Source organism: Dermochelys coriacea, chromosome 6 (assembly GCF_009764565.3).
Source record: "Dermochelys coriacea isolate rDerCor1 chromosome 6, rDerCor1.pri.v4, whole genome shotgun sequence".
In the NCBI taxonomy this organism is placed as follows: domain Eukaryota; kingdom Metazoa; phylum Chordata; order Testudines; family Dermochelyidae; genus Dermochelys; species Dermochelys coriacea.
This window is the reverse complement of record NC_050073.1, coordinates 13874931-13901237: the sequence shown is the minus strand read 5'-3', so window position 1 is coordinate 13901237 and position 26307 is coordinate 13874931. Positions and strand designations below refer to the sequence as shown.

Genomic DNA, 26307 nt, shown 5'->3' with positions numbered 1-26307 from the left:
GATGAGCTGAGCCTCTAGCTCTTGCGGTCCAGCTCAGACTTTAACCTCCTGTGGAGCAAAGACTGCAACCCGCTGAACCTCTCCCCTCAGAGCCACCTGCGCAGCACGCTGCACGCCACCTTCCAGTGTCTGCAGGCTGGCGATGCCGGAACTATAGCTGCACACTCTACCTGAACGGCCACAGAAACGCCTCCTACACTATCAGGCTGATCATGGAAGGTAGGCTGGGGGAAGTCACCCACAAATATAGCTGCAGAGCCAAGATTAAATACCTGGCTTGAAACACTGATGCCTCCTGCTGGCTGTTGCAGGCAGTAATATTGCTGTGCTTCAGAAGAGGCCGCTTGACTGCTTATGTTACTTCTGGCTTATTAGACACACACACAAAGTGTCCTATTCTGCGCCTCTGATGCTCAGCAAGCAAACCTCCATGAGTGTGTGTGTGTGGGGGGAATTGCAGGAATAAGTGCTCTTTTATAGGTAGCTTTGCTTTGACAGGAAATATTAAAACAAATACTTATAGTGTAATGTAATCCACCTCCCCCACTAAATACTCACCCATTTCTGAGCATCTGTTCACTGAATTTAAAAAGAAACCAAGGCAGCAGCAGGGACCAAAATAAATCCTAAATGGAGGTGATAAAGAGCAAGTATACACAGTCCCCTGACTACTCACTAGTATGGGGACATAACTGAGGAGGAAGCAAAGGTTGCGAGCCTCACGAGCTGTGCTTTGACAGAATGAATAGCGAATGAGCAACACAGGAGAGGGGGACAGGGGAGTAAAGTGGTTTGCGACATAGATTTGATGAGGTGGAGAGGTACAGTGAAGCCATTACGGATGGTGCAAAATGCAGAAGAAAAGGCTCTTGCACCAGCTGTGAAGGGTCAAATGCCACAATTCCCATTGAAATATTACTCTTGACTGCAGTGGGAGTTGAGTCAGGCATGGAGAGGAAGCTGCTGCTTCGAAGAGGAAAAGCAGCAGCCATGAGGAGATAGGGCACAATGCTGCCCGCCCACTGCTCAGCTCCTAAGACATTGCCTTTTTTAGAGGGCAAGTAGCTCTTTGCCATGATCTGCACTAATCCTTAATATGGAGAGGAAATGGCAAATATGGGTGCAAATGTGAGGAAAGTCACTTGTTCTGTATGTATCATTGTCATTTCAGAAGTGACACATTTTAACCAACTTTCACTAACAAAAGGTGTAAACATACTGCACATGTGCACAACACAGCCTAGACACCTTAGTTATCTGTGGGGAAACCTTCAACACAATTCCTTACGCCTTGTGCTATAGGAGGAATTTTGTTAGCAAGTAGGAGGCTGTTATAGTAATTGGGGACCAGGTGCTGGGGGGGGGGGGGGAAACAGGGCCACACACACTACACCAGTGTGTTACAAACAGACTGGATGGCTGGGCAGTGGGGGCGTTTTGCATGTCTGTATTATCGGCAATGTGGATCTGCTACTCATTTTACTAACCATGTGACCAATTTCTTCATTGCGGGTGCAGAATTGACTGACTTTAGAGAGCGCTGTCAGAGGCACAAAGGAAGACAGGAGAAAACAGATGTTATTCTACTATAAAAGAAAGGATTTAATACTAGGTGTAAACTGAAGAGATGTGAGACTTATTTTTAAATGGATGCTGTCCCTTTAAAGAGTCTCGCTCTCAGCATTTCCTTCCCCTCCTGTGTAGATCTGTGCAGTGTGCCTCCTGAAGTCCTCTTCCCATCCAGCAACCAGACTTTGGAGCCTGCCTTGGGAAGCCAGCTAACACTGAACTGCACTGTGCGGCTGCCCTTTCAGCCGCTCTGCAACTCTGTCCTGCACTGGATGAAAGATGGCCACTGGCTAGGCGAAGAGAGCAGCCAATACACCAGCAAGGAAAAAGACTGGTAAGGAATCTGACCTGTCTATAAATAGAAAGAGGCACTGAGGTGGCTACTGACAGGCAGGGCAAATTGCTTCAATCATTGCTTAAATAGCATTCATGCACCCAGTGAGCCACCGTTCAGTGGGAGTTCTGGACCCACAATCAATAACAGAGTCTCCACTGAGCAGTACCCCAAATCCCAGTGTTTCCTATTGATAAGCTCAACTTCACATGAGTCCTGGACCCTAGTGTACCATTACTCAAACCTCCAGCAAGACATCCTCTTAGCCAAAGTGCTGATCCAAGCCACGTCCCTTTCTAGCCCTGGCTTCCCCACACAGCTCTGCTAGTGCACCTCAGACCTCATCTGCAGCACCTCTGTTCTTCTAGGCCCACCCATAGTTCTGCCAGGGCACTTGAGTCCTGACCTAGAACACCCCATTAGACTTGTCCACAGCTCAGACAATGCACCTGAGGGCAAGTCTACGCCACAGCGCTACATCGGTGCAGCTGCAGCACATCTGGTGAAGATGTGCTATGCTGACAGGAGAGCACTCTTCTGTCTGCATAATTACTCTTCCTTGGCAAGAAGCGGAAGTGCTGGTGTGGACAGTGCAAAACTTGCATTGCTTGAGGCTGGAGGTTGGGGGGAGAGGGCAGAGCTATTTCACACCCCTGAGTTGCTCAGTCTTGATTTGCAGCACCCTTGCTATTCCAGTCCTGGCCTTCCCTCTACATCTGAGGGCAGTTCAGTCCTGACTCACACTTCCCATCCTGGGCCTCTTGAGGAAATATGCCAGTGATGTCAGCTTTTTAGGTAGAGGTTGGGTACAACTGAGAAGTGGCCAAGATCACCCAACATCTATTAATTTGTGACTGACACAAGATTTGATCTCATGTCTCTGGAGTACAAGCACACTGTACTATTTATCCTCTGTCTCTAAGGTATGTTCTAAAAATTGTAATTCTATAGACAGACACAGATAAACAGTGAAACACAGAGTGAAAAAAACAAACCAAGCCCCACAAAGCATGTAGGCCAGCTGATGTTTCTGCCCATTTTATATTATGACTCAGTGAATTAAACACAAGACTCTCTACAGCACAAAGTGTGGGGTCCGAGGGCTGCTACATGCTCTGGCTCAGATTCTGATGTCAGTGCCACCAGAATAAAGCCACTGTGATCGGCGAAGCTCCATTGAGTAGGACACTAGAGTCACTGGGAGCAGAATCTGACCCTGTGTATTTTTCCCTCAGTTACAGAGGCACATCTACCAGCTAAACTTTTGCTGCTTCACTGTGAAAGCCATAGAGCTTTCAACAGCTCCCAACAGTTCTCCTTGCTTAACAGTAGTTAGCCTGAGCTTTGTGGTGTTTTACTTGTGAGAACTCTTTTCTACTGGAGCATGTTCCCTGCTCCCAGAGGGGCATATTGGTTTGAGAGGGCTAAAGACACAAGGCTAGCAGCATGTTGAACCCTGGGCCACTTCTACACTGCAGCCAAGTACATTATCCTTGTTGCCAGCAGAAATTGCAACTATGAGGGGTGTGATGATAGCCAAGCATGAATGGAAAGCATCTTTGCCAGCAGGCTGGCTAACCTAGTGAGGAGGGCTTTAAACTAGGTTCACCGGGGGAAGGAGACCAAAGCCCTGAGGTAAGTGGGAAAGCGGGATACCGGGAGGAAGCACAGGCAGGAAGGTCTGTGAGGGGAGGGCTCCTGCCTCATACTGGGAATGAGGGGCAATCAACAGGTTATCTCAAGTGCTTATATACAAATGCACAAAGCCTTGGAAACAAGCAGGGAGAACTGGAGGTCCTGGTGATGTCAAGGAATTATGATGTGATTGGAATAACAGAGACTTGGTGGGATAACTCACATGACTGGAGTACAGTCATGGATGGTTATAAACTGTTCAGGAAGGACAGGCAGGGCAGAAAAGGTGGGGGAGTAGCACTGTATGTAAGGGAGCAGTATGACTGCTCAGAGCTCCGGTACGAAACTGTGGAAAAACCTGAGTGTCTCTGGATTAAGTTTAGAAGTGTGTGCAACAAGAGTGATGTCATGGTGGGAGTCTGCTATAGACCACCGGACCAGGGGGATGAGGTGGATGAGGCTTTCTTCCGGCAACTCACGGAAGCTACTAGATCGCATGCCCTGATTCTCATGGGTGACTTTAATTTTCCTGATATCTGCTGGGAGAGCAATACAGCGGTGCATAGACAATCCAGGAAGTTTTTGGAAAGCGTAGGGGACAATTTCCTGGTGCAAGTGCTAGGGGAGCCAACTAGGGGGAGCGCTTTTCTTGACCTGCTGCTCACAAACCGGGTAGAATTAGTGGGGGAAGCAAAAGTGGATGGGAATCTGGGAGGCAGTGACCATGAGTTGGTTGAGTTCAGGATCCTGACGCAGGGAAGAAAGGTAAGCAGCAGGATACGGACCCTGGACTTCAGGAAAGCAGACTTTGACTCCCTCAGGGAACAGATGGCCAGGATCCCCTGGGGGACTAACATGAAAGGGAAGGGAGTCCAGGAGAGCTGGCTGTATTTCAAGGAATCCCTGTTGAGGTTACAGGGACAAACCATCCCGATGAGTCGAAAGAATAGTAAATATGGCAGGCGACCAGCTTGGCTTAATGGTGAAATCCTAGCGGATCTTAAACATAAAAAAGAAGCTTACAAGAAGTGGAAGGTTGGACATATGACCAGGGAAGAGTATAAAAATATTGCTCGGGCATGTAGGAAAGATATCAGGAGGGCCAAATCGCACCTGGAGCTGCAGCTAGCAAGAGATGTCAAGAGTAACAAGAAGGGTTTCTTCAGGTATGTTGGCAACAAGAAGAAAGCCAAGGAAAGTGTGGGCCCCTTACTGAATGAGGGAGGCAAGCTAGTGACAGAGGATGTGGAAAAAGCTAATGTACTCAATGCTTTTTTTGCCTCTGTTTTCACTAACAAGGTCAGCTCCCAGACTGCTGTGCTGGGCAACACAAAATGGGGAAGAGATGGCCAGCCCTCTGTAGAGATAGAGGTGGTTAGGGACTATTTAGAAAAGCTGGACGTGCACAAGTCCATGGGGCCGGACGAATTGCATCCGAGAGTGCTGAGGGAATTGGCGGCTGTGATTGCAGAGCCCTTGGCCATTATCTTTGAAAACTCGTGGCGAACGGGGGAAGTCCCGGATGACTGGAAAAAGGCTAATGTAGTGCCCATCTTTAAAAAAGGGAAGAAGGAGGATCCTGGGAACTACAGGCCGGTCAGCCTCACCTCAGTCCCTGGAAAAATCATGGAGCAGGTCCTCAAAGAATCAATCCTGAAGCACTTAGAGGAGAGGAAAGTGATCAGGAACAGTCAGCATGGATTCACCAAGGGAAGGTCATGCCTGACTAATCTAATCGCCTTTTATGATGAGATTACTGGTTCTGTGGATGAAGGGAAAGCAGTGGATGTATTGTTTCTTGACTTTAGCAAAGCTTTTGACACGGTCTCCCACAGCATTCTTGTCAGCAAGTTAAGGAAGTATGGGCTGGATGAATGCACTATAAGGTGGGTAGAAAGCTGGCTAGATTGTCGGGCTCAACGGGTAGTGATCAATGGCTCCATGTCTAGTTGGCAGCCGGTGTCAAGTGGAGTGCCCCAGGGGTCGGTCCTGGGGCCCGTTTTGTTCAATATCTTCATAAATGATCTGGAGGATGGTGTGGATTGCACTCTCAGCAAATTTGCGGATGATACTAAACTGGGAGGAGTGGTAGATATGCTGGAGGGGAGGGATAGGATACAGAAGGACCTAGACAAATTGGAGGATTGGGCCAAAAGAAATCTAATGAGGTTCAATAAGGATAAATGCAGGGTCCTGCACTTAGGATGGAAGAATCCAATGCACCGCTACAGACTAGGGACCGAATGGCTCGGCAGCAGTTCTGCGGAAAAGGACCTAGGGGTGACAGTGGACGAGAAGCTGGATATGAGTCAGCAGTGTGCCCTTGTTGCCAAGAAGGCCAATGGCATTTTGGGTTGTATAAGTAGGGGCATAGCGAGCAGATCGAGGGACGTGATCGTTCCCCTCTATTCGACACTGGTGAGGCCTCATCTGGAGTACTGTGTCCAGTTTTGGGCCCCACACTACAGGAAGGATGTGGATAAATTGGAAAGAGTACAACGAAGGGCAACAAAAATGATTAGGGGTCTAGAGCACATGACTTATGAGGAGAGGCTGAGGGAGCTGGGATTGTTTAGTCTGCAGAAGAGAAGAATGAGGGGGGATTTGATAGCTGCTTTCAACTACCTGAAAGGGGGTTTCAAAGAGGATGGCTCTAGACTGTTCTCAATGGTAGCAGATGACAGAACGAGGAGTAATGGTCTCAAGTTGCAATGGGGGAGGTTTAGATTGGATATTAGGAAAAACTTTTCACTAAGAGGGTGGTGAAACACTGGAATGCGTTACCTAGGGAGGTGGTAGAATCTCCTTCCTTAGAGGTTTTAAGGTCAGGCTTGACAAAGCCCTGGCTGGGATGATTTAACTGGGACTTGGTCCTGCTTTGAGCAGGGGGTTGGACTAGATGACCTTCTGGGGTCCCTTCCAACCCTGATATTCTATGATTCTATGATTCTATGAAAGTAGGGCCAGCAACTTAACCCATCTGAGGCAAGTCATCTGAAGTTCTTCCTTGTTGGAGTCATTGTAAGGGGGGAGGGGGTGTGCGCACACACACACACTTTCCCATCCATCTCCTTTGTTGGCCAGGCAATGGGGAGTCCAGCAAAGCAATTCCTACCGTTTTGAAGGCTTTCCTGCCACTGAAAGTTAGATTCTAATTATAGATTTAGGAACCTCACTTTAGGATGCTGTTTTTGAAAATCTTGGCTTTGGTCTCTAAGTGCAAGGTGGATTCCTGCTGAACTGGACCCTGGTTAATGATTTATTGTGTAAAGGAACAAAAGGCTAACTCTAAAGTAAAGACATTCAAGATGATCACAGAATCCTATCAGAGCTTAGAGGTAGACAGCACTATCCTTCTATCCGGTCCCTCTCCCTTTCCAGGCTGAATTGTTTCCTACAGTATAGCAGAATGACAAAACTGAGTTCCTGTAGACTACGTGTAGAACTCTAACTGAAAGCTCCTTCTTGTTCTCTTCAGTCTCCTAGTTTAAATAGGAAACCATTTCCATGAAAGTGTACCATGTAGCACTGCACTGATGCTAGCCTCTTTTGTCCCTCAGGATCAGTGATAACAGAACAGAGACGTTCATGTCCAGCCTTCTGGGGGTGAACCTGACAAGCGACGAGGACTATGGCATGTTTGCCTGCTGGGTTAGGAATACCACAGCCACTTTCACACTACAGAGATCAGGTAGCTCTTTGGGCATTTATTGCACGCTGATAATGGTGCAGGGAAGGGGTTACTATACCATTTGTGGTGGTGTCTACTGGATAAGGCCTTTCAACAAGGTTTGGCCAGTCTATGGAGGCTCTCCAGGTGGAAAGAGAATGCTACAGGTATTTCTGAGATGAGTTGGGAGTAACTTGAATATCCTGACTAACACTTTCACAGTAACTAGCTCTAATATTGCAGACTGAGTGGGAGATGCTGAGTGCCTCACAGGCTGTCCAGAGTAAAAAATGCCCCCCATAAAAATACATTCCAATGGAATCTAGAGAGATTTTGACCTCAGAGGCACAGATCATAGGGCTCCAGATTTGTCACAGTGGGAAAAACCTCTTGGATACTGTGATTTTCCTGTTTGTCTCGGACTTCTCTTTCCGTCCGTGATTTTAATAAACTCACCCTGTAGCGATAACTGCTGTGGCTGGGCCCTGCTCCACATCCTGGACATTGCAACCTGGCACATAGAGTCACAGTACTGCCCAGGTTTGGCCAGGCTGCCCCTCCATCATGCCGGGGGGCATCCAGATCACATCTGATTGAGTGGCATTGTAACTTGACAGGAGCGAGGGGGTCACAGAGCCCAGAGCCAGGCCCAGCTCTGAAGGACATGAGCCGCTATTGTAGGGTTAATGTGAGGCTGGCTCACTCTCCAGCTCCACCCTCATTTGTTGCAGCATTTTTTACCGAAGTCACAAGCCCCATGACTTTTACTAAATTTACCATGCCTGCTCCATGATTTTTTATTTTAAATCTGTTATGACAAGTCTGCAGCCCTAATCAGAGTCCATAAACCCATTGCTGTGTCGCGCTCACACCATACCTGTTAAACAGGGAAGGACAGCCCTGGGATTGCTGCAGGGCTGCGGCTGACTAGTCCTTGGACAGCCTGGCTGTAGAGTGAAGAGGCTGTTGTCTTGGCAGTAATAAAATAATCAGAGCATGAAGTCAATTTAGCAATGAGACTTTCACGGTGGGCTTGTCAAGACTCCCTTGGATCTCTGCCCTGTGAGCAAGAGGATACTTTGGAACCCCCCTTCTGGAGCAGTCCTGCTTGCCATGCTGCATACACTGAGTAATAACACAGGCACTGTGTGTGTGGAATTGCCCAGCCAGGACACTGAGTGGCAGGACCTACTTTGATTAGCTCTTGGGTTTAAAGGAACATGCAGTGCGCGTTAACCCTTTCAGTGACCTGCTGCGGCAAGTCCTGAACTTACTGCCAAATTTTCTCAGCTGTTGCTCTTTTGACAGTAAACCCTCCAGCAATGAGACACTATGGGCATGGGGAGGGGGGAGAGCAAAGGGGGATTTATTATGTAAGATGCTCTTTCAATATGCTGACAGAATATGGTGCCATACGATGGCACCGTAACCTGAAGCCCTGGAGATGGGGCTGCCTCCAGTAGGCTAGTCACTTAGGTCAAGACTTCTTTGTTTTAAAGAACTGTGAGAAGGAGTTGATGATGGGGAATCTCTGGATTCAGCCCAACTGAACATAGTCTCTCCAGATTTGTGGTGTGTGTGTGCGTGCAGGCATGGATGCCCTAGTTAAGGGATTCATTAGTCCCATTCTGAAGGAGAATTCAGCTCTGATACTGTGGCTGACTGTAGCCAGGAAGCACCAAATATCTTGGACCCCAAACTCTCTCATCTATTTCTAGGCTGCTGTCACAGTATTTGAGGGCCCCTTTAGATCACGGAGCCTATATCACTGATCTGTGTGATTCTTCTTTAAGCTGATGCAGCTGAGCCACTCTTCACGCTGGTGGCTAGAGCTGTAAAAACCCATTAGCTAAGAGTCCATCCCATGTACGTGCAGGACAGCATCCACAGGCAGACACTGCAACTGTTTTACTAGATTGTAATCTGACAACACGTGATTTTAGCTAAGAGCTTTGAGGACAGTAACCTCTGTTCAGTTCTTCTCTCTGCAGACCATAACCTACCCCAAACTCCTCATTCACCAAGGTATAAATTCCTTTAGTTCAAATGCTAAATGTACTGAAAATGCCCTTCCCTGTAATTGCAGAAGCTGCTGGACATGTGAGTGCAGTGCTGGCAGCCCTCCTCATCCTGGGGCTGCTGCTGCTCATGGCTGTGATCTATGTGAAGTGCCACTTGAATATGCTGCTCTGGTACAGGAACCGTTACGGGGAGCTGGAGATCAATGGTAACCCTTAGGACTTTTGTGAATTTGGCTTTCAGTGCCATTTGCACTTTGGGTTTGAGGGAGATGAGGAAAGACTCAATGATCCAGACATTCCAGGCTTCTGCTGCTTCTCTAAAAGCTTCATGAGAAAGGGATTGGAAAACAGATGTGACCTATAATTGCCCTGGACCCAGGGGGATCTTCCTGCCTCCATTTGCCCACCGGGTGACTCCCACCCAAGGGCCAGCCTCCCTCCTCCTAGCTTGCCCAGAGTGCTCCATATAGCAGAGACTTTTTTTTTTTAAGATAATCCCTAATGTGTCTGGATTGTGACTCCTTCTTCCTCTAATAGAATCTCTCTCCTCTTGGTTCAGTACGTTGTGAACGGAGGCTACTCCATATGTTGAGTTAAGGTTGAAGCTAGCGTCCTCTTAAAAGCATGATTTGTCAATCCGCTCCACCAAAGCCAAACCAATCAACTTGAAACTTCTTATACCACATTTCATCCGGAGGCTCAGTTCTTCAAAAAAGTTTGCAGCAAATCACTCAGGGAGTTTCAGGAATGACATTCTTCTTTGAGTGCTTGTTCACGTCGATTCCAATCTGGTGTGCACAAGCTGCATGCATGGTCATTGTAAACTTTTTCCCCTTAGCAGCTTCCGTTGGGTCGGCTAGGGAGCCCCATGGAGTGGCGCCCTCATGGTGCTCAGTATATAACCCTGCTGACCTGACCCCACTTCAGTTCCTTCTTACTGTCTGTGGCAGCATTGGAAGTGCGTTTCGCTTGCTTGCAGGTGTTCTCTTAGCCTATTACCTAGTCCTACCCAGTTTCTTGTTTTAGTAGTTAGTATAGAAACTGGAGAGTGGGATCGTTCCTATTCCCTCACCCTCACCTTGGGCTTCAGGGCGTGCCTCAAGCCTAATAGCGATCCCCACGACTCGTGCCTGAGATGTCTAGGGGAGGCGCATTGGTCTGAGTGCTGCAAGATTTGTAAAGCTTTCAAGCCTAGAACTAGAAAGGAGCGTAACTTCCATTTAAAACAGTTACTGGTGGAAGCCGCACTCCATCCAGCGGCACCTGACTGCCAAGGCCCAGGCCTGAGCTTGTGCAGAGCACCCCTGTGTCTGTCTGCGAATTGGTGCCGAGGAACGACTATAGTGCGAGAGACCATCGGCACTGAAGATCCCCGGCACCGCAGCAAAGAGTAGTGCCCCACAAGCGCCATAAGAAAGCGGACAGAGGGCACTCTCCTCAGAAAGAGAGGCCATCAAGGGAGGCTTTGCTGCTCCAGAGGAAGGACTCTGCTCCCAAGCAGCAAGAGCTCATGCTGTCGACTCGGGTGCCCAGTGACTCTCCGGCATGGCAGTGCCTGGTGGAGGTGTTGGAGCCCCTCTCCACCCCGGACACTTTCGGTCCATTCTTGCCCCGGAGGGTCCTTCCAGAGTGGCATTGCCTGTCATTAAAACTATCCATAACAATTATAATACCCTGTGGCAGACTCCAGCCTCCATTCCGCCTACTGCGAGGGGCGTGGAGAGAAAGTACTTTGTTCCCTCCAAGGGATAGGAGGTTTTTTTTCCCTCCCACCCATACCCTTCCTCCCTGGTGGTCTCAGCAGTGAATGAGAAGGTGTGCCAGGGGCAACAAGCACCAGCACCCAAGGCTAAGGAGGCCAAATGTATGGACCTCTTCGGCAGGAAAGTATATGCTGCGGGGGCTTACAGCTGAGGATAGCCAACCAGCAGGCTATCCTCAGCAGGTATAACTTTAACTCTTGGGACTCTATGTCCAAGTACAAAGAGTTGCTCCCTGCAGAGTCAAAAGCGGAGTTCTCAGCTCTGGTTGAAGAGGGGAAGGCAGTGGCCAGGACATCCCTATAGGCCTCCCTTGACTCGGCAGACTTGATGACATGTACCATCTCCTCTGGCGTGGTCATGAGGAGAACCACATGCTCCAAGCTTCTGGGCTTTCCCTGGAAGTTCAACAGACCTTGCAGGACCTTCCGTTTGAGAGTGCAGGGCTGTTTTCGGACCAGACAGACTCAAGGCTTCACAGCCTAAAAGACTCGAGGGCAACGAAGAAATCTCTGGGAATGCACACGCCTGCTACCCAGAGAAAGCCTTTCAAGCCTCAACCTCAGCAGCCACAGATGCGATACCAGCCCTGCCCAAAGCAGGATACATACCACCGTAGGGGAAGGAACAATAGGGATAGACCTTCTAACCCTCCCTCAGGCAAGGGCAGAGCTTGACCAAGCCATTGTTGGGATCCAAACAAGGGTTTTGAAGGGACACCTGAGGACAGCGCACCCGCCACTATCCCAGATCCTTCCCCCACTTTCTGAACTGTCTATCCCACTTCTACCATGCGTGATCCCATATAGCATTGGACCGCTGGATTCTTTGCATGGTAGAAGTGAGATATTCTCTCTAATTCTGCTCCTCCCCATCCCTCCGACCCCCTTCCCTGTCCCTGTTCCTCTTCAGGGACCCTTCTCACGAACAACTCCTTAGCTAGGAGATGCCCTGTGCTGGTGGCTGGACACTCACATGGGACTCCTTCACAGACCATTCAGCACCCCTCAACTGTCCATGACCTTAATAACGGGTTGGGGGACCCAGCTAGGAGACCTACAGACTCAGGGCAAGTGGTCGCAGTCCTCGCTAGGCTAATGGGGCCCCACTCCACATCATTATAAAGGAGCTCAGAGCAGTGAGACTAGCCTGCCAGACCTTTCATACCAGAATACAGGGTCAATGCTGGCAGTGCTGACCACCACCATGTTTTACATAAACAAGCAGGGCGGGAGGCTGTCTAGCTGTGGGATTTTGGTATAGCCCACTCCAGTCATAGAATGCATGGAATCGGTGAGGGAGGTGCTGCTGGAGGGGTCCTATCTCCCTGGAATACGGAACAAGCTTGCGGACCACCTCAGCAGGTTTTTTCGCAGCCACAAGTGGTCCATCCGGCCAGATGTCATACATTCCATCTTCCAAAGGAGTGGGTTTCCCCAGGTAGACCTATTTTCCACCAGGAGCAACAGGGAGTGTCCAACATTTTGCTCTTTCCAAAAGCACAGTGCGGGCTTTATCTCGGACGTGTTCACACTACCTTGGGGGACCGTCTAATGTATGCCTTCCCGCCGATACCAATTGTCCACAAGGTACTGCTCAAGATCCGCAGAGACAAGGCAGAGGTAATTCTGCTGACTCCGGCGTGGCCATGCCCACATTGGTACACCACACTCCTGGAGCAGTCAGTGGACATCCCAATCACACTGCCGCTCCCAATCTGATCATACCAGACCAGGGTCACCTCCTTCACCCGGACCTCCAGTCCTTCCATCTTGTGGCTCAGAAGCTTCATAGTTAAACCCAGTGGAGCTCCAATGCACGGAATTGGTGAAGGAGGTGCTTCTTGGTAGCAGGAAACCTTCCACGAGGGCCACTTACCTATCTAAGTGGAAAAGTTTCTCATGCTGGTGTGAGCGCAGTCGCCTACCTCCACTTCGGGCATGTATATCATTCATCTTGGAGTATCTACTGCATCTGAAGCAGCAAGGTTTGGCCGGATCATCCATCAGAGTACATCTTGCGGCCATCTTGGTGTTCCATCTGGGAGAGTTGGGGCACTTGGTATTTGCCAACCTTATGATGGGCCATTTCCTGAAAGGCTATGTCCACAGTCCCGACCACCGGTACCTGCTTGGGATCTCACTCTGGTCCTCGCTAGGCTAATGGGGCCCCATTCAAACCACTGGCTACATGCTCTGTTCTGCATCTCTCGTGGAAGGTGGCATTCCTAGTTGCTATCACATCAGCCAGGAGACTGTCAGAGTTAAAAGCGTTAGCTTTCGACCCCCGCTACACAGTCTTCCATAAGGACAAAGTACAACTCAGGCCGCATCGGGCCTTCCTGCACAAGGTGGTATCCCAATTCCATATTGGCCAAGACATTTTTCTATCAGTCTTCTATCCCAGCCACATGCTACTGCACAGGAGCAGAGGCTTCACTTGCTAGCTATGTGGAGAGTGCTAGCATTCTAGATTGGGCGCACAAAGCCTTTCAGGAGGTCAAACCAGCTGTTTGTAGCAGTGGCAGACTGGATGAAGGGGCCTCCGGTCTCCTCACAGTGCATTTCTTCCTGGATCAGGGACTGCATCCGTACCTGCTACGACCTTGCCAAGGTCCCAGCCCCTGCTATTAAAGCCCACTCGACATGAGCTCAAGCCTCGTCCACCGCTTTCCTGGCCCAGGTGCTGATCCAGGAGATCTGCAGAGCGGCAACCTGGTCCTCGGTGCACACGTTTACCACCCACTATGCCATCACCCAGCATGCTAGAGAGGACGCAAGGTGGTTCTCCAATCAGTGATTCCTTAACTCTGAGCCCACGCCCCTGGGGAGAGCTTGGGAGTCACCTGATTGGAATCGACATGAACACCACATCTCGAAGAACAACAGTTACAAGAAGGTGAGTAACCGTCTTTTTTCCCCTCTGATTTCTTTAAAAAGATACACGTGTGAACTTAAGATGCTGTGTAAGTGATTCTGTGTTCCTAAAAAGATACAATGGCATTCACTTTACAGAGTTTCTGTATTCTTATGAAAACCGGTACTATTTCTTTAACTCTTATGAAAGACACTTTTCATTGTTAGGCCTTGTCTACACACATCTGCACCAGTTTAGATAAACCAGTTCAAACACTTCTGTAGATACTTACTTCAGTTTAAAAATGGCTGTTCTAGCACATCCTTACCCGAGTGCCCCCTTCGAGCATTGTGCAGTGCAGCCTCGGGTTCCCAGCTGTTCTTCCACAGCTCCGCCTGGCCTCCAGCACTTTCTGGGTTGCAGAGACTTAGCCCTCTGGCTAGGTTACTTGCAGTTCTATCCCTTCCAGGGCACTCAAAATCCAAAATAAGCCTGAAGCAATATAAAATTAACCTCTTCTCCGTTCCAGGAGATGTGCTAGACATCAGTCTTCCCCAGTCTCTGGCCTTAGCCAGCTTTCTCTCCCACAGTGAGAGGCTAGCATCTGGTCTCTCTGTCTGCTCCCCCAAGTGCCCAGACCTCTTCCTTTTAAACCCCTCCCTGGAAGCCTGCTTCCTGCTCCAGGTGTCTCAATTTGGGCTGATTTGGCCTTTGATAGCCAATTTATCCTCTTCCTGCCTTGCATACCCCATCATAGGTTCAGTTGTGGTTTAGATTGAATCTGTTCCCATTCAACTTTTGCTCCAGTTGAACTAAATTGGTTTAAGTAACACCTTAAGTTAAATCAGTGCAACCCATCTTGAAGACAAGATCTTTAGAATTATTGTCAAAGTGAAGCTGGTAAGTGGTTCTGTAGCAGAAGGTATTATACAGGTTAGAAATCCTAGGAATTCCATTCTACAGAAACACCTAAACATTGGAAAGTAGGCAAATACATAAGTCACCTAGACATCCTTAACTCTTCCCCATTGTGCCATCAGAACACAGATAATCTTTGCAGTCCATCACAAAAGTTCAGTATGATTTTTTTTTGCAGTCATTAATGAGATGTCCCTGAGTAATGGACAGATAAAGTGTTCTCCAAGTTTCTGGTTGTTGGTGTGGTGGGGCAGAGTTAAGATTGTTTGGGTGACCTTAATTCTGTATTATCCGCTGTCTTGGCTAAATTTTTATTTGGGACTTTTTGTTGTCATTTCTTTAAAATTGCAATACTCTTAAGGATTTTTTGCTCAAAATATATCATGGATTCTTTCAACATTAACTCAAATTATGGTTGTTTGCAAGGTTGCCATAGCCATATTTGGTCCCAGGATATGAGAAGTAGGTGAGATGATGCCTTTTATTGGACCATCTTCTGTTTGTACCTTCCACCAACAGAAGTTGGTCCATAAAAGATATTACCTCACCTACCTTGTCTCTCTAATTATGGTGTCTTTTTAAAATCTGGGAATACTAGGAGTATGTGCATGTGCATTTTATCTCCTATTTCTGCATATTAAAAAATACACCAGTATAGAGATAGTGAGCACTGATGAAGACACATACTTGGGACCATTGCCAAGGTTGTTGTGGGATTTGTATTACTTGCATTACAGTGCACCCACCATCGGCTTGGTGCTCTTCAAAGCATCTACAAAGAGATAGTTCTTGTCCCAAAAAAAACATGCGATCTGCTAGCACAAACCAGTGGTAATAACAAGTATAGTCCTCTTTGGGGAAAGAATTTGGATGATGTCACCAGGACACTGGGGTGTAAGATCAGGCCCCGCTCCAATTCCTGCCTTGCTTCTCTCAGGGGGACAGGGACATTTTAAAGTCCACCCCTGCAGCTCTCTGGTCCATGTGGCTGGGATGTTGGGTTTCCTATATGGTGAGTTTTTCAGTGTCGTTAAAAATCCTGGAAGTTGCACCATCTAGTTACACAGCAATTTGTATGCAAGTTAACACAGGTGCCCTGCCCCAAAGAGATTCCAGCCTGAGGTGTCAGAGCAATGCCTTCCCCAGTTGGGAAGCTTATAGGAAGTTGGCTGTCCGTGCTGACAAACTGAGCTCTGTATCTGCCACACTGTAATGTTAAGTATGTCTTTTGCCACCCCCATTCTCCCTTGCCCTGCTGGGCACTTTTCATAGATGGGAAGCTGTATGATGCGTATGTATCTTATGCAAACTCCCCAGAAGACAGGAAGTTTGTGAACTTCATTATGAAGCCCCAGCTGGAGAACCGTCATGGCTACAAGCTCTTCCTGGATGATAAGACCATCCTACCCAACTCAGGTATGGACCATCCCAGACGCTGCCAGGCCACAGGTTAGATGGGAGGCAAATGGACATACTCCCACTGCTGGGAAGTCAGCCAGGACCTTAGGTTAATAAACCTGCCCTTTAGGACCCAGGAAGCGTCACCCTGCATAGCAGGTCTGCTCTCTGGTATGCCACTTCCCTTTGCTCTCCCACACACCTTGCTGTCAAAGATTACAAACACGAACTGATTCAGAATGCTGTGATGTCAATAGCCGAGTGTTTTAGAGATGGGAAAAGAGAGGCACTGAAAGGTCAAGTGTTCCCTCCAACATCATATAACAATTCCGTGAGAGAGTTGGGGATGGAACTCAGGAGTCCTGACTCCTGCTCCCCTGCTGTAATCACTGGGAAGCACTTTCTTCAGATCCGGCAGTGTAACCTGAGTCTGGGAGAGGAGCACTTTACTCTCTAAGACAGGCTGGGTTATGAATTCAGCTGTTTGAGAGACATTGGGTCTCTTTGTGAGAACACCCTGTTGCCCTCAGTTTGGGTTCGGATGCCAAGGCAGCCTGTTCCTGGAGGAGGAATAGTGAAGTGCTGGTGGCCCATTCTGGCTCTGCTTAGTCTTTGCCATGGCTGTGACTGTGAATCTCATTTCTATCCTACTCCCGTAGAGCCTTCAGCAGACCTGATTATGAATGTGAGCCGGTGCCGGCGCCTCATTGTGGTTCTCTCATATGCATACCTGGAGCAAGACTGGTGCATCAGCAACTTCAGGTAACTGGCTGGTCACTGAGCAGGGTTCTAGGCTGCTGTTTTGCTCTCCTAGTAGCACAGAGGTAGTTCTCACTAGATTGTCAAAATGACTGCATGGCAGACTGCACCCTGTTCTTCTCCCCCCTCTGCAATCCAGTCATGTTATTCCTCTTCCTCCTCCTCCACGCTGCTGGGGTGCCCAGCAGTGGAGTCACTGAGAGCTCAGGAGAGACAGTCTCCTGCTCTCAGTTCCTATGTCTGGTGCCACAGCAGTGTGTGGTGGCTGTGAGGAGCAACTGCAAGTAAGTCCTGCTCGGTGACCTAGAGCATGCTCAGTGCAGACAGAATCTTCAGAGTGTTTAGCAACCAAACTCTAACAAATCTCTACTGAGCACGTGCAAACTGCAATTTTTCCCAGGCCAGGTTCGGGTGTATTTTCCTAGGAGCAGCAAAAGGCACACCCTGGGCACCATTGTGACCTCCTCCCAATCCCACCAAATTTCAAGTCTCTTGTTCCAAAGCCAGAGCTTCTGAATGAAACTATTGTAAGATTTTTTTTTTAAAAAAAAGGTGAAAAAAAAAATTCTTCCCTAATCTTGTTCTCTGAAATGGTTCAGCTTTTTAGCTCAAACTTTCTAAAACATTTGCTAGACACGTGACACGGAAAATTCCAGTCCAAACTGTGAAAGTCTGCCAAAGTTATAAGCAAATTAATGCAATCTTATCATAGACAGTATTGGGCAATCTTAACAAAAGGCATCTTTTCCAGCTCCACCTATAATGTGGTTACAAGCCCTAAAAACCTTGCCTCTATTGTCCTTCTTCAGCTTCCAAAGCAGTTAGCTTCCAAGCCAATGCTCATTGAGTCAATGGGAGTCTTTCCATTGCTTTACAGTCGGTCAAGGCAACGAAGAAATGGGTAAACGGAACAGGCGTGATTCATTGCACTCCTAACTCCCTGGAATGGTTGCCTTGTATTGCAGGGATGGTCTGTTGAGGCTGTTGGAACTGTCCCAAAGACCCATCTTTGTCGCCTTTGAAAGCCAGTATCGGGAGATAGACCGTCTGGTCATTAACGTGCTGAAGCAGTACAAGAATGCTGTGACCTTACTGCTCTGGCAGGCTGGCTCAATGGTAAGCTGTGAGTGGGGTGGGAGTGGAAGGCTCTGGTCAGTGAGGTTTCTCACAATACTGATGAAAGGCTCCGAATACCACTCTCCTTGACAAAGCAGCATTTCAAACTTTACAAGAAGCACTGACATGCAAACGTGGTTCTCTGTGGTGGAGGGCCTGAGATGTTCCCTCTGCTCACTGACCTCACAATGGTGTGTGCCAAGGCCACTCTGCTACTCCAGAGCTTGAAAAATAGAGTGAGATAGGCTGAGTGGGGTCTTCAGGATTTTCCCCGCTAAACTCTGCTGGGACACTTCACTGCCCTGCCCCTATACATCCCTCCTCTTGGCATCTGCTATGGCTACTCTAGCCCTATGACTGGGAAGGCAGGCAAACTCCAATTAGTTGTCAGTTCCTGGTCACTAAGAGATGCTGCAGCCTCCCTTTCTGAAGGCAGTGAGCGCCACTTCAACCCTGCTGAGGTAACAGAGAAACCAGAGATTCTCCCAAACCCACACAGACTGTATCCTACTGCAAGGAGAAGTGCTGAACTGTCAGGCCAAGCCTATTGCTACTCAGGGCTAGTCTACGTTAGAAGCGCTACAGCGTTGCAGCTGCGCCGATGCAGCACATCTGGAGACGATGCTCTACACTGACGGGCGAGAGCTCTCCTGTCGGTATAATAAAACCACCTCCATGAGAGGCGGTAGCTCTGTTGACAGAAGAAGCTCTCCCGACGACATAGCACTGTCCACGCCAGTGTAATGTACGGTTTCAGAGTAGCAGCCGTGTTAGTCTGTATTCGCAAAAAGAAAAGGAGTACTTGTGGCACCTTAGAGACTAACAAATTTATTAGAGCATAAGCTTTCGTGAGCTACAGCTCACTTCATCGGATGCATTTGGTGGAAAAAACAGAGGAGAGATTTATATACACACACACACAGAGAACATGAAACAATGGGTTTATCATACACACTGTAAGGAGAGTGATCACTTAAGATAAGCCATCACCAACAGCAGGGGGGGGAAGGAGGAAAACCTTTCATGGTGACAAGCAGGTAGGCTAATTCCAGCAGTTAACAAGAATATAAGAGGAACAGTGGGGAGTGGGGTGGGAGGGAGAAATACCATGGGGAAATAGTTTTACTTTGTGTAATGACTCATCCATTCCCAGTCTCTATTCAAGCCTAAGTTAATTGTATCCAGTTTGCAAATTAATTCCAATTCAGCAGTCTCTCGTTGGAGTCTGTTTTTGAAGCTTTTTTGTTGAAGTATAGCCACTCTTAGGTCTGTGATCGAGTGACCAGAGAGATTGAAGTGTTCTCCAACTGGTTTTTGAATGTTATAATTCTTGACGTCTGATTTGTGTCCATTCATTCTTTTACGTAGAGACTGTCCAGTTTGGCCAATGTACATGGCAGAGGGGCATTGCTGGCACATGATGGCATATATCACATTGGTAGATGCGCAGGTGAACGAGCCTCTGATAGTGTGGCTGATGTGATTAGGCCCTATGATGGTATCCCCTGAATAGATATGTGGACAGAGTTGGCAACGGGCTTTGTTGCAAGGATAGGTTCCTGGGTTAGTGGTTCTGTTGTGTGGTGTGTGGTTGCTGGTGAGTATTTGCTTCAAATGACAGGTTTCAGAGTAGCAGCCGTGTTAGTCTGTATTCGCAAAAAGAAAAGGAGTACTTGTGGCATGTACGTCGTTCAACAGGCTGGCTATTCACACCCTGAACGATCTAAGTTATACCGACATAAGTGGTAGTGTGGACAAGTCCTTAGGCAGCCTTGCTGGAAGTGTCCTGCAATACCAGAATTAGAGTGCCATGGCCTTTGAAAAGCCTGCACTGCAGCTCTCCCCAACAGGCCTCTTGGCTGCTGCCCCAGGCTCCCTGCACTGCAGCTCTCCTTGAGAAACCCTCTGGCCACTGTCACATTACCCACATTAATTGTTGGCTGGGGTTTTTCACAAAGAACAGTAAATCCTGTAATCCACATAATCCTCCCTTGCCTGGAAGCTCAGAGGCAAAGAACCATGGAGTTTCGTAGAAGTGCTGTAGCTCCAGGTAGTGACCCAGATGGCCACATGGTGGCACCATAATCTGAAAGATGGCAATGGGCAGTAAGTTAAGAGATGTCTCAGCATGCTACAATGCTGGGGAAGGATCATCATCTCCAAACAGACATGGAGGCTATGCGACAGATTTTCAGAAGCGCTTAGCTCCCATTGAGAACGAGAGCTGCTGGGTGCTGAGGACTTTTGAAATTTGGGCTGTAAATGACTTGCCCAGAGACACACATTAAATCAGTGGCAGAGCTGGAACAGAGCCCCAGTCTCCTGTCTGTGCACAGGAATGACCACACTTACCCAGTCTACCTTTGTGGATGTGGTAATGGAATAGAGAAGTTAGATACACAATTGTGCAGGAGATTGGATGTCTAACAGTGTAAAGAGTGAGGCCCTCAGTGACAGTAGAGCATTTTTAAACCATTCCCTACAATTAATAAAGTTCCTTCTTCAGTCGTGTTATCGAAAGCTACATTCCCAGCAGTGCTACTCTTCAGAGATCAGCATGGATTCCCCTGGTGCCACTCACTTGGCTGTAGACTCCTCTCCAGTTCTCGGAGAGAGGTTGGGTGTACACTGTTAGCGTTTGGGCTCTCTCATTAGACTAGCCATGTTCCCCTGAGTACCTGACACAGGATGACTCAGGATGGAGCCAGCCATTTAAACCCTTTGGCTCATTACGTTCATGGGAACACATTGCCTTTCTCACATGGCCTTGACATGTGCATCCAAAGCCAAGTTTAATGCTATCTTTCATTACCAAGAGCATTTTAGGGCTGGCTTGTCCCTGGCCCTTGCGTGCCCCACTTATGGGACAGGAACAGCTAATCCCCACATTTGGGGAAATTGCTGGAACTACTTTCTCTGCACTACTGGGGGCACAGCTTGAAGTTGTGGGGGTGAAAGAGTGGTAGCACCATGTCCTCACTACCTCTCCTACTTCCCCATTATGCATGCTCCCTGGAGCTCTGGGTGGATTTTCTCTCTAATTTCAGACCAGAAGTGCTCAGTTCACAAGTCAAATGTGAATTCTAACAACCGACCCCAAACGCACACTGGGCTCTTTCCCTCCCTGCACTATCACCAGCAATAGGGGCCCTGTAGGCCTAATTCTGCCCTCAGTGCAGCTGGTGTAACCCCCGTCTTCCTCTCCTTGGCTATGCCAGTGCAAGCCACGGAAGGCTAATGGGTTTGCACAGACGTAAGCAGGGAAGGCATCATGCAGAATCGTTATTCCTGGTGACGATGCAGAAGAAGGAAAGACTCCACTGTCAAATCCCAGAGCCCAGGATCTGGCAGTTACAAGAGCCAGGACCTTGGCTTTGAACTCAGCGACACACACTGGATCTGGAGCCCCGTTCTGTCCAAGGGAGACCTGCACTTTAACTCTCTCCAGAGCAGCGTGTTTGGGACTAGAAAGCTAGCTTGGAAAGCTGGACAGAAGCTTTCTCTTGGGCCTAAAATGAAGTCCTGCTGCTTCCCACAGCTGGTTCTTTTTGAAACTCAAGCCTAGACCTGCAGCTTCTAGCCTCCATACAGTCTCAGCAGTTCTGCCAGGATCTCCACCCAGGTTCTGCTAGTTTTTCCTGATCCCAGCTTGGCGAGAGGCCATTTTCTGAGTACAGCCTTTGCCAGAGTTCTGTTGCTGGGGCTTCAGACATGTGCAGGGACACGCCCTTGCTGACACCAGGGAGCTGTACTGCTGGAGCAGCCCTGCCAGAGTGAAGCAGCACTGAACAAATGCAAGGCCCCCTTCAGCTTCAAGAAGAAAGCATTGCACACGCCAGATTGCCAGTGTCCGAGACGGCAGGCCCCATCCACACTTGCCCCTGACTGAAGGGCTTTGGAAGCTTCTTGTAGCTGGATTGGTCAGATCTCAGGCACTTCTGTACAGCATTTACTCCTCCAGAATTTATCCTGGCACTGCAGATAAGGTAGCACCGAATCCTTCTTGGTTCCGATAATGTGCAATTCCCAGTGAAGAGACAGGATTACACCATTCCCCTGCTCTCTGTGGGACCCAGGAGTGTGGGGAATGCCCAGAAGGGGCAGAAGTTTGTGGGAGAAAGATGCTCTGGTGGATAGAACAGAGGCCATCTAGTCAGGGGACCTGGGTTCTATTCCCTGCTCTCAGTTGCACCTTTGACCTGCTGCGTACCTTCTCTGGGGAAGGGACTTCCCCTCTGTGCCTCATTTCCCCTTCCACCTTTTGGCTGCCTTGTGTGTCTAGACTATGCTTGGTGGGGTAAGGACTGTCCCTTCCTGCAGCCACAGACAGGGCTAACACAGTGGGGTCTTGGGCGTGGCTGGGGCCTCTAGGCTTGACAGAATACAAATTTTAAAAAAGTTCCATTTTCCTCTGATTTTTTGGCTGAGTTTCCAGCTCCCTCTGCAGAAAAAGGAGTTCTGTCTCCATAAAATTTTCAGGAGCCAGACCTGCTGCATGTATCACAGCTCACATGTCCCAAGAATGCGCTCAGCAAGTAGGTGCTGAAACTTGTCCAGAGACTTGTCAGGGTTTGCGGGGCTTTGCGCTTGGTGAAGGATATGGCTCGAACAGAGCTTGTAGGGGAATGCAACCGGGGTTCTCCCTCTTCCTTACAGACCCCGTCGTCAGATTTCTGGAAGGAGCTGTGCCTGGCTCTGCCACGGAAGGTGTCCTACCAGGGGATCATGGCGGACCCTCAGATCCAGCTTGAGGAGGACAAGGACCCCATGCTGATTCTCCACAGCAGCTACCTGGAGTACCGAGGAGACCCCCATCCTGAGGGAGACCTGGGTACCGTAACCATCTGTCTGTGTTCTTATATGGCTCCCATTGCCATAGATTCTAAGCCCCGTTCTATAAAGGGGGGTGTCACAACACACTGGCTGGGCTGCAACCACTTATTCCATGAACACCTAGTGTCTAGGAACCTGCACCCATAGGGCCAGACTTCCCCGGAGTGTGTGCCCCTCCCGCTGGTGTTCCGCACATGGAGCTGGGCTCGAGTAGGAGCAAAGTTCATTCCTCAGAGCACCATTTCCCACCTCTTGTCTGAGGTTACAGCCAGGATTAGTGGGCTGAGCAATGACAAAGGGCCATTGATAGCCATCTCAACGGTTCCTCCTTCCCCATCTCTCTGCATCTGCCTGCTGGAGCCTTGCACTCTGACCCACCCCCCATAGAGGTGGCTGTGAGTTTCATTCCCATGACCCCAGGGCTGTCCTTGCCATTGACTTTGGATTGGGTTTAATGTGCTCAAATCCTGATCGGCTACCCATTTCTAACACAAGATATTCATGCCTGGGGCTAACTAAATCACCCTGGATGACCACCAACCCCAGCTCCTCCCCTTTACCCCCAACACGCACACGTGTCACCTACCCTTGCCTTTCGGCCTCTTGGGGAGAGACCCGCAGTTTACTAGGGCTCTGAGAAGCGCAGAGCTTTGGAGGCCCCATCCCTTTCCCTGTGCAGGCTGAAGCAGTCTAATACCCTCCAAGTCACCATGTCAAAGAGAGCACGGGCTAAACAGAAGGGAAGGGTTGTACCAGTGGCCATTTGCTTCCTTCCCAAGCCTCTGGAACAGCTGCTGCTGGCTGGAGTAGTGGGAGGGAGGTGCGCTTACTGGTGTCTGCCCCAAAGGTCGTGGAGAGGCAGTCCAGGGTTTGTTAACAAATGCTGAGTTGCCGGGAAATATTATTTAATTTTAGTCACAGGATTCAGATAAGTCCTGTGCTTATAAAAGATTTACAAGCAGCTGGCAAACAGTGCTCAGCTTGTTTGCGCCCAGCGATTGTCTTGTTAAGAGTAGAGTGGAGAAATGATGGGCTTGGCATAGCTGGCTGGAGTTCAGACAGGAGCACTGCGGTTATTCTGCCAGGTGCTCTTTGCAGCCTGATAGCAAGTTGTCAGGCCTCAGGCATCCAACTGTCAGAAACAGGAGTTACTGGTTGTATGCTGCATCCCCGCACAATGCATGGCAAAGCTCCCCTTCTTCGGCTAGTGCAGCAGTGTGCTGGGATCCTGGGGCAGCCTTGTTCTCTAGCTTTGCAGGGCACTGGCAAGGAGATTGGGAAGACTGTGACCGGAAGATGCAGCACCAGCTCTTCACTAGGAGGAACAGTTAGTTCCTGGGTTTTTTAACTTCCTGTTCTTCCGCTGTTGGCTGGTATGGATTGACCCTAGAATTGCTATTCTGTGGTAGGAAAGCCCTGTAGTCTCTATCCAAAATCCCTGTTCAACCCCCAAAGCAAGCCAGAACTCCTGGGATTCCCATAGAATAGGAGCGGCTGGGGGTCCTGTCCCCCATCCCCCACTGATCTGTACTCTCTCTCCATCCCAGCAGGTGTCCATGGGTCCATTTTAAGGGGCCCTCTGCCCCCTCGAATGACTGGCCATGATGGACCACCAGCACTAGCAGCTGGCATCATGGAAGAAGTGCAGCTGGAAGAGGGCCAGAGGAGTGAAATAGACATCTCTGACCTCGGCTCACGCAACTACGGAGCAAGGATAGACTTCTACTGCCTTGTGACAGAAGACGATGTCTGAGAGGGGGAGGGCAGGGACGGTGGGATTGTTGCTCCCATGGGCCTGCCCATCTTGGTGTCCCTTTAGCAGGAAATGCTGCTCAGTTAGTTTCTTTAACCCAGAGGCCTGGGCAGGTCTTCAGCACTCTCATTCCGGGGTGTTCTCTATGGGGAAGTCAAGGCAGGGGAAAGGGCTGTCTTTCTACCCACCCACTGAAGCCTTACAGTCCCATTTAAATATTGGGATTCTTAGTTTTTGCAACTGTTCAGGACCAAGGGAAATTGTTAGGAACGAAGAATTCAGCCTGGAACTGGCTGAAAGAGACTGGGGTGGTGGCGAGGGAAAAGCCGAGGGAAAGCTGGTGCTCTGAGGTGGGCCATGGCATTGCAGATGGTGAGGGCTGTCTCTGTGATCGCTAGAACCACGAGGGGGGCATTGCAGTAACAGATGCCAAGGAGGTGCTGGATTTTGTTGTGGCCGTTGGGTGCCAAGATACTGCGTCATGTGGTGCCTGGCAAGCACGGAGTTCCTAGCTATCCCATGGCACTAGATCTTGTGGTGACTAGGTTGGGGGAGACGCCACCAGCAGGGCTAAGGATGGGGTCACCTTGAGAGGTGACTGGGATTTGTAATGAGAAATGTAGAGCCATAGGACAGCGTAGCACTGTTGCAGCAAATGCACATGGAGGCCTCAGCCAGCAGCTTGAGCTAGTGTGTGGATAAGAGGCCAGACAGCGCAAAGGTCTGATGGGAGTTGGGGGGACCTAACTCAGCCTCATGACTGAAGGACAGAGACAGCCAGGGGCGTTAAAGCAGCTTGAGGGTGGACACCAGAAAAACTGAAAGCAGAGGCTGATCTTCCCCTGCTGCACAGTTGGTTACTCAGGGGGTTCTTGTACCACTAGCACTTCGGCAGGGGCCATTTCCTGTGAAGGAGCAAGAGCAGGGACGTGTTGCTCTCTCCAGGAAGTGCCCTGTAACGGCATCGCTCACCGGCAGGCTTTACAGCACTGCTCCTTAGGGACCGACAGGACGGCTTTGGAAGGGGTTTCCTTGATTCACAGAGCTGCTTTGCTCTTTCTTCTTTTTGAAATACAATTAAAATAACTGTTGTTTTAAGCTGCTCTTGGCCTTTTCCCTCCACCAGCAGTTTTAGGAGAGGATGGAAGTTGTGAGCTCTTTGTGTAAGGAGGGCTGGGATCTCACGTTTTTCCCTCTTTGGGCAGTGACACGCAGCCCCAGGGAGAGCTACTCCTAGGCCAAGGGCTTGTAGTAGCAGGAAACGGGGCAGAGCCTAGTGGGGACTCAGGACTGGAATACAGGGGGGCTGCAGGTCAGGATTGAGGTGTGTTGGCAAAGGCCTCTGACCTTGATTGCAAACTGCACAGCCCTGCTCCCTCCCACGAGGAAATGCTAGTATTTACCACAGCCCCGGCCCCAGACAGTACTTCTCCCGGGTTACCTGTATTGAGACACGGAAGTGAGCAAGGGGCCAGTGTGGGACACAGAGACAGCACAGACAATGAGGACTAGCAGGAGACGCCTCCCTCCACCCCATTCATTTTCAGTTAGGATGTTAGCATGCACAAGTGCCAACCCTAGCTACAGTCCTATGGTCCCACACTACCCCCTGTGTTCTGACAACAGCTGCTGCCACTCTCAAACCGGGTTAGAGACGGGTCAAGCCAGCCAAGAGATGGGGGGCA

At 49.3% G+C, this 26307-nt stretch overlaps 1 protein-coding gene across 3 annotated transcripts; it reads left to right on the top strand.

The window, feature by feature from the left end:
• Window positions 1–86: 86 nt before the first annotated feature.
• On the top strand, window positions 87–25720 carry SIGIRR (single Ig and TIR domain containing). Of its 3 annotated transcripts, none has more exons than XM_038404900.2 (9): window positions 87–219; window positions 1705–1903; window positions 7099–7229; window positions 9295–9435; window positions 16036–16179; window positions 16821–16923; window positions 17886–18036; window positions 22693–22867; window positions 24420–25720. In XM_038404900.2, exons 1-9 carry the CDS (start codon window positions 213–215, stop codon window positions 24620–24622), a joined length of 1254 nt encoding a protein of 417 aa, XP_038260828.1. In that variant the 5' UTR covers window positions 87–212; the 3' UTR covers window positions 24623–25720. The 3 variants fall into 3 exon arrangements, with proteins under 3 accessions (XP_038260828.1, XP_038260827.1, XP_043373839.1); XM_038404899.2 differs by having other exon boundaries at window positions 24417–25720; XM_043517904.1 differs by lacking the exon at window positions 1705–1903 and having other exon boundaries at window positions 90–219; window positions 24417–25720.
• The last annotated feature ends 587 nt before the right edge of the window (window positions 25721–26307 follow it).

Excerpts from the sequence above, each read along its gene's own strand:
- SIGIRR (XM_038404899.2), top strand. Across the intron at positions 16,180-16,820 it reads GACCATCCTACCCAACTCAG|AGCCTTCAGCAGACCTGATT; the intron begins GTATGGACCATC and ends CTACTCCCGTAG. Across the intron at positions 22,868-24,416 it reads CCATCCTGAGGGAGACCTGG|CAGGTGTCCATGGGTCCATT; the intron begins GTACCGTAACCA and ends TCTCCATCCCAG.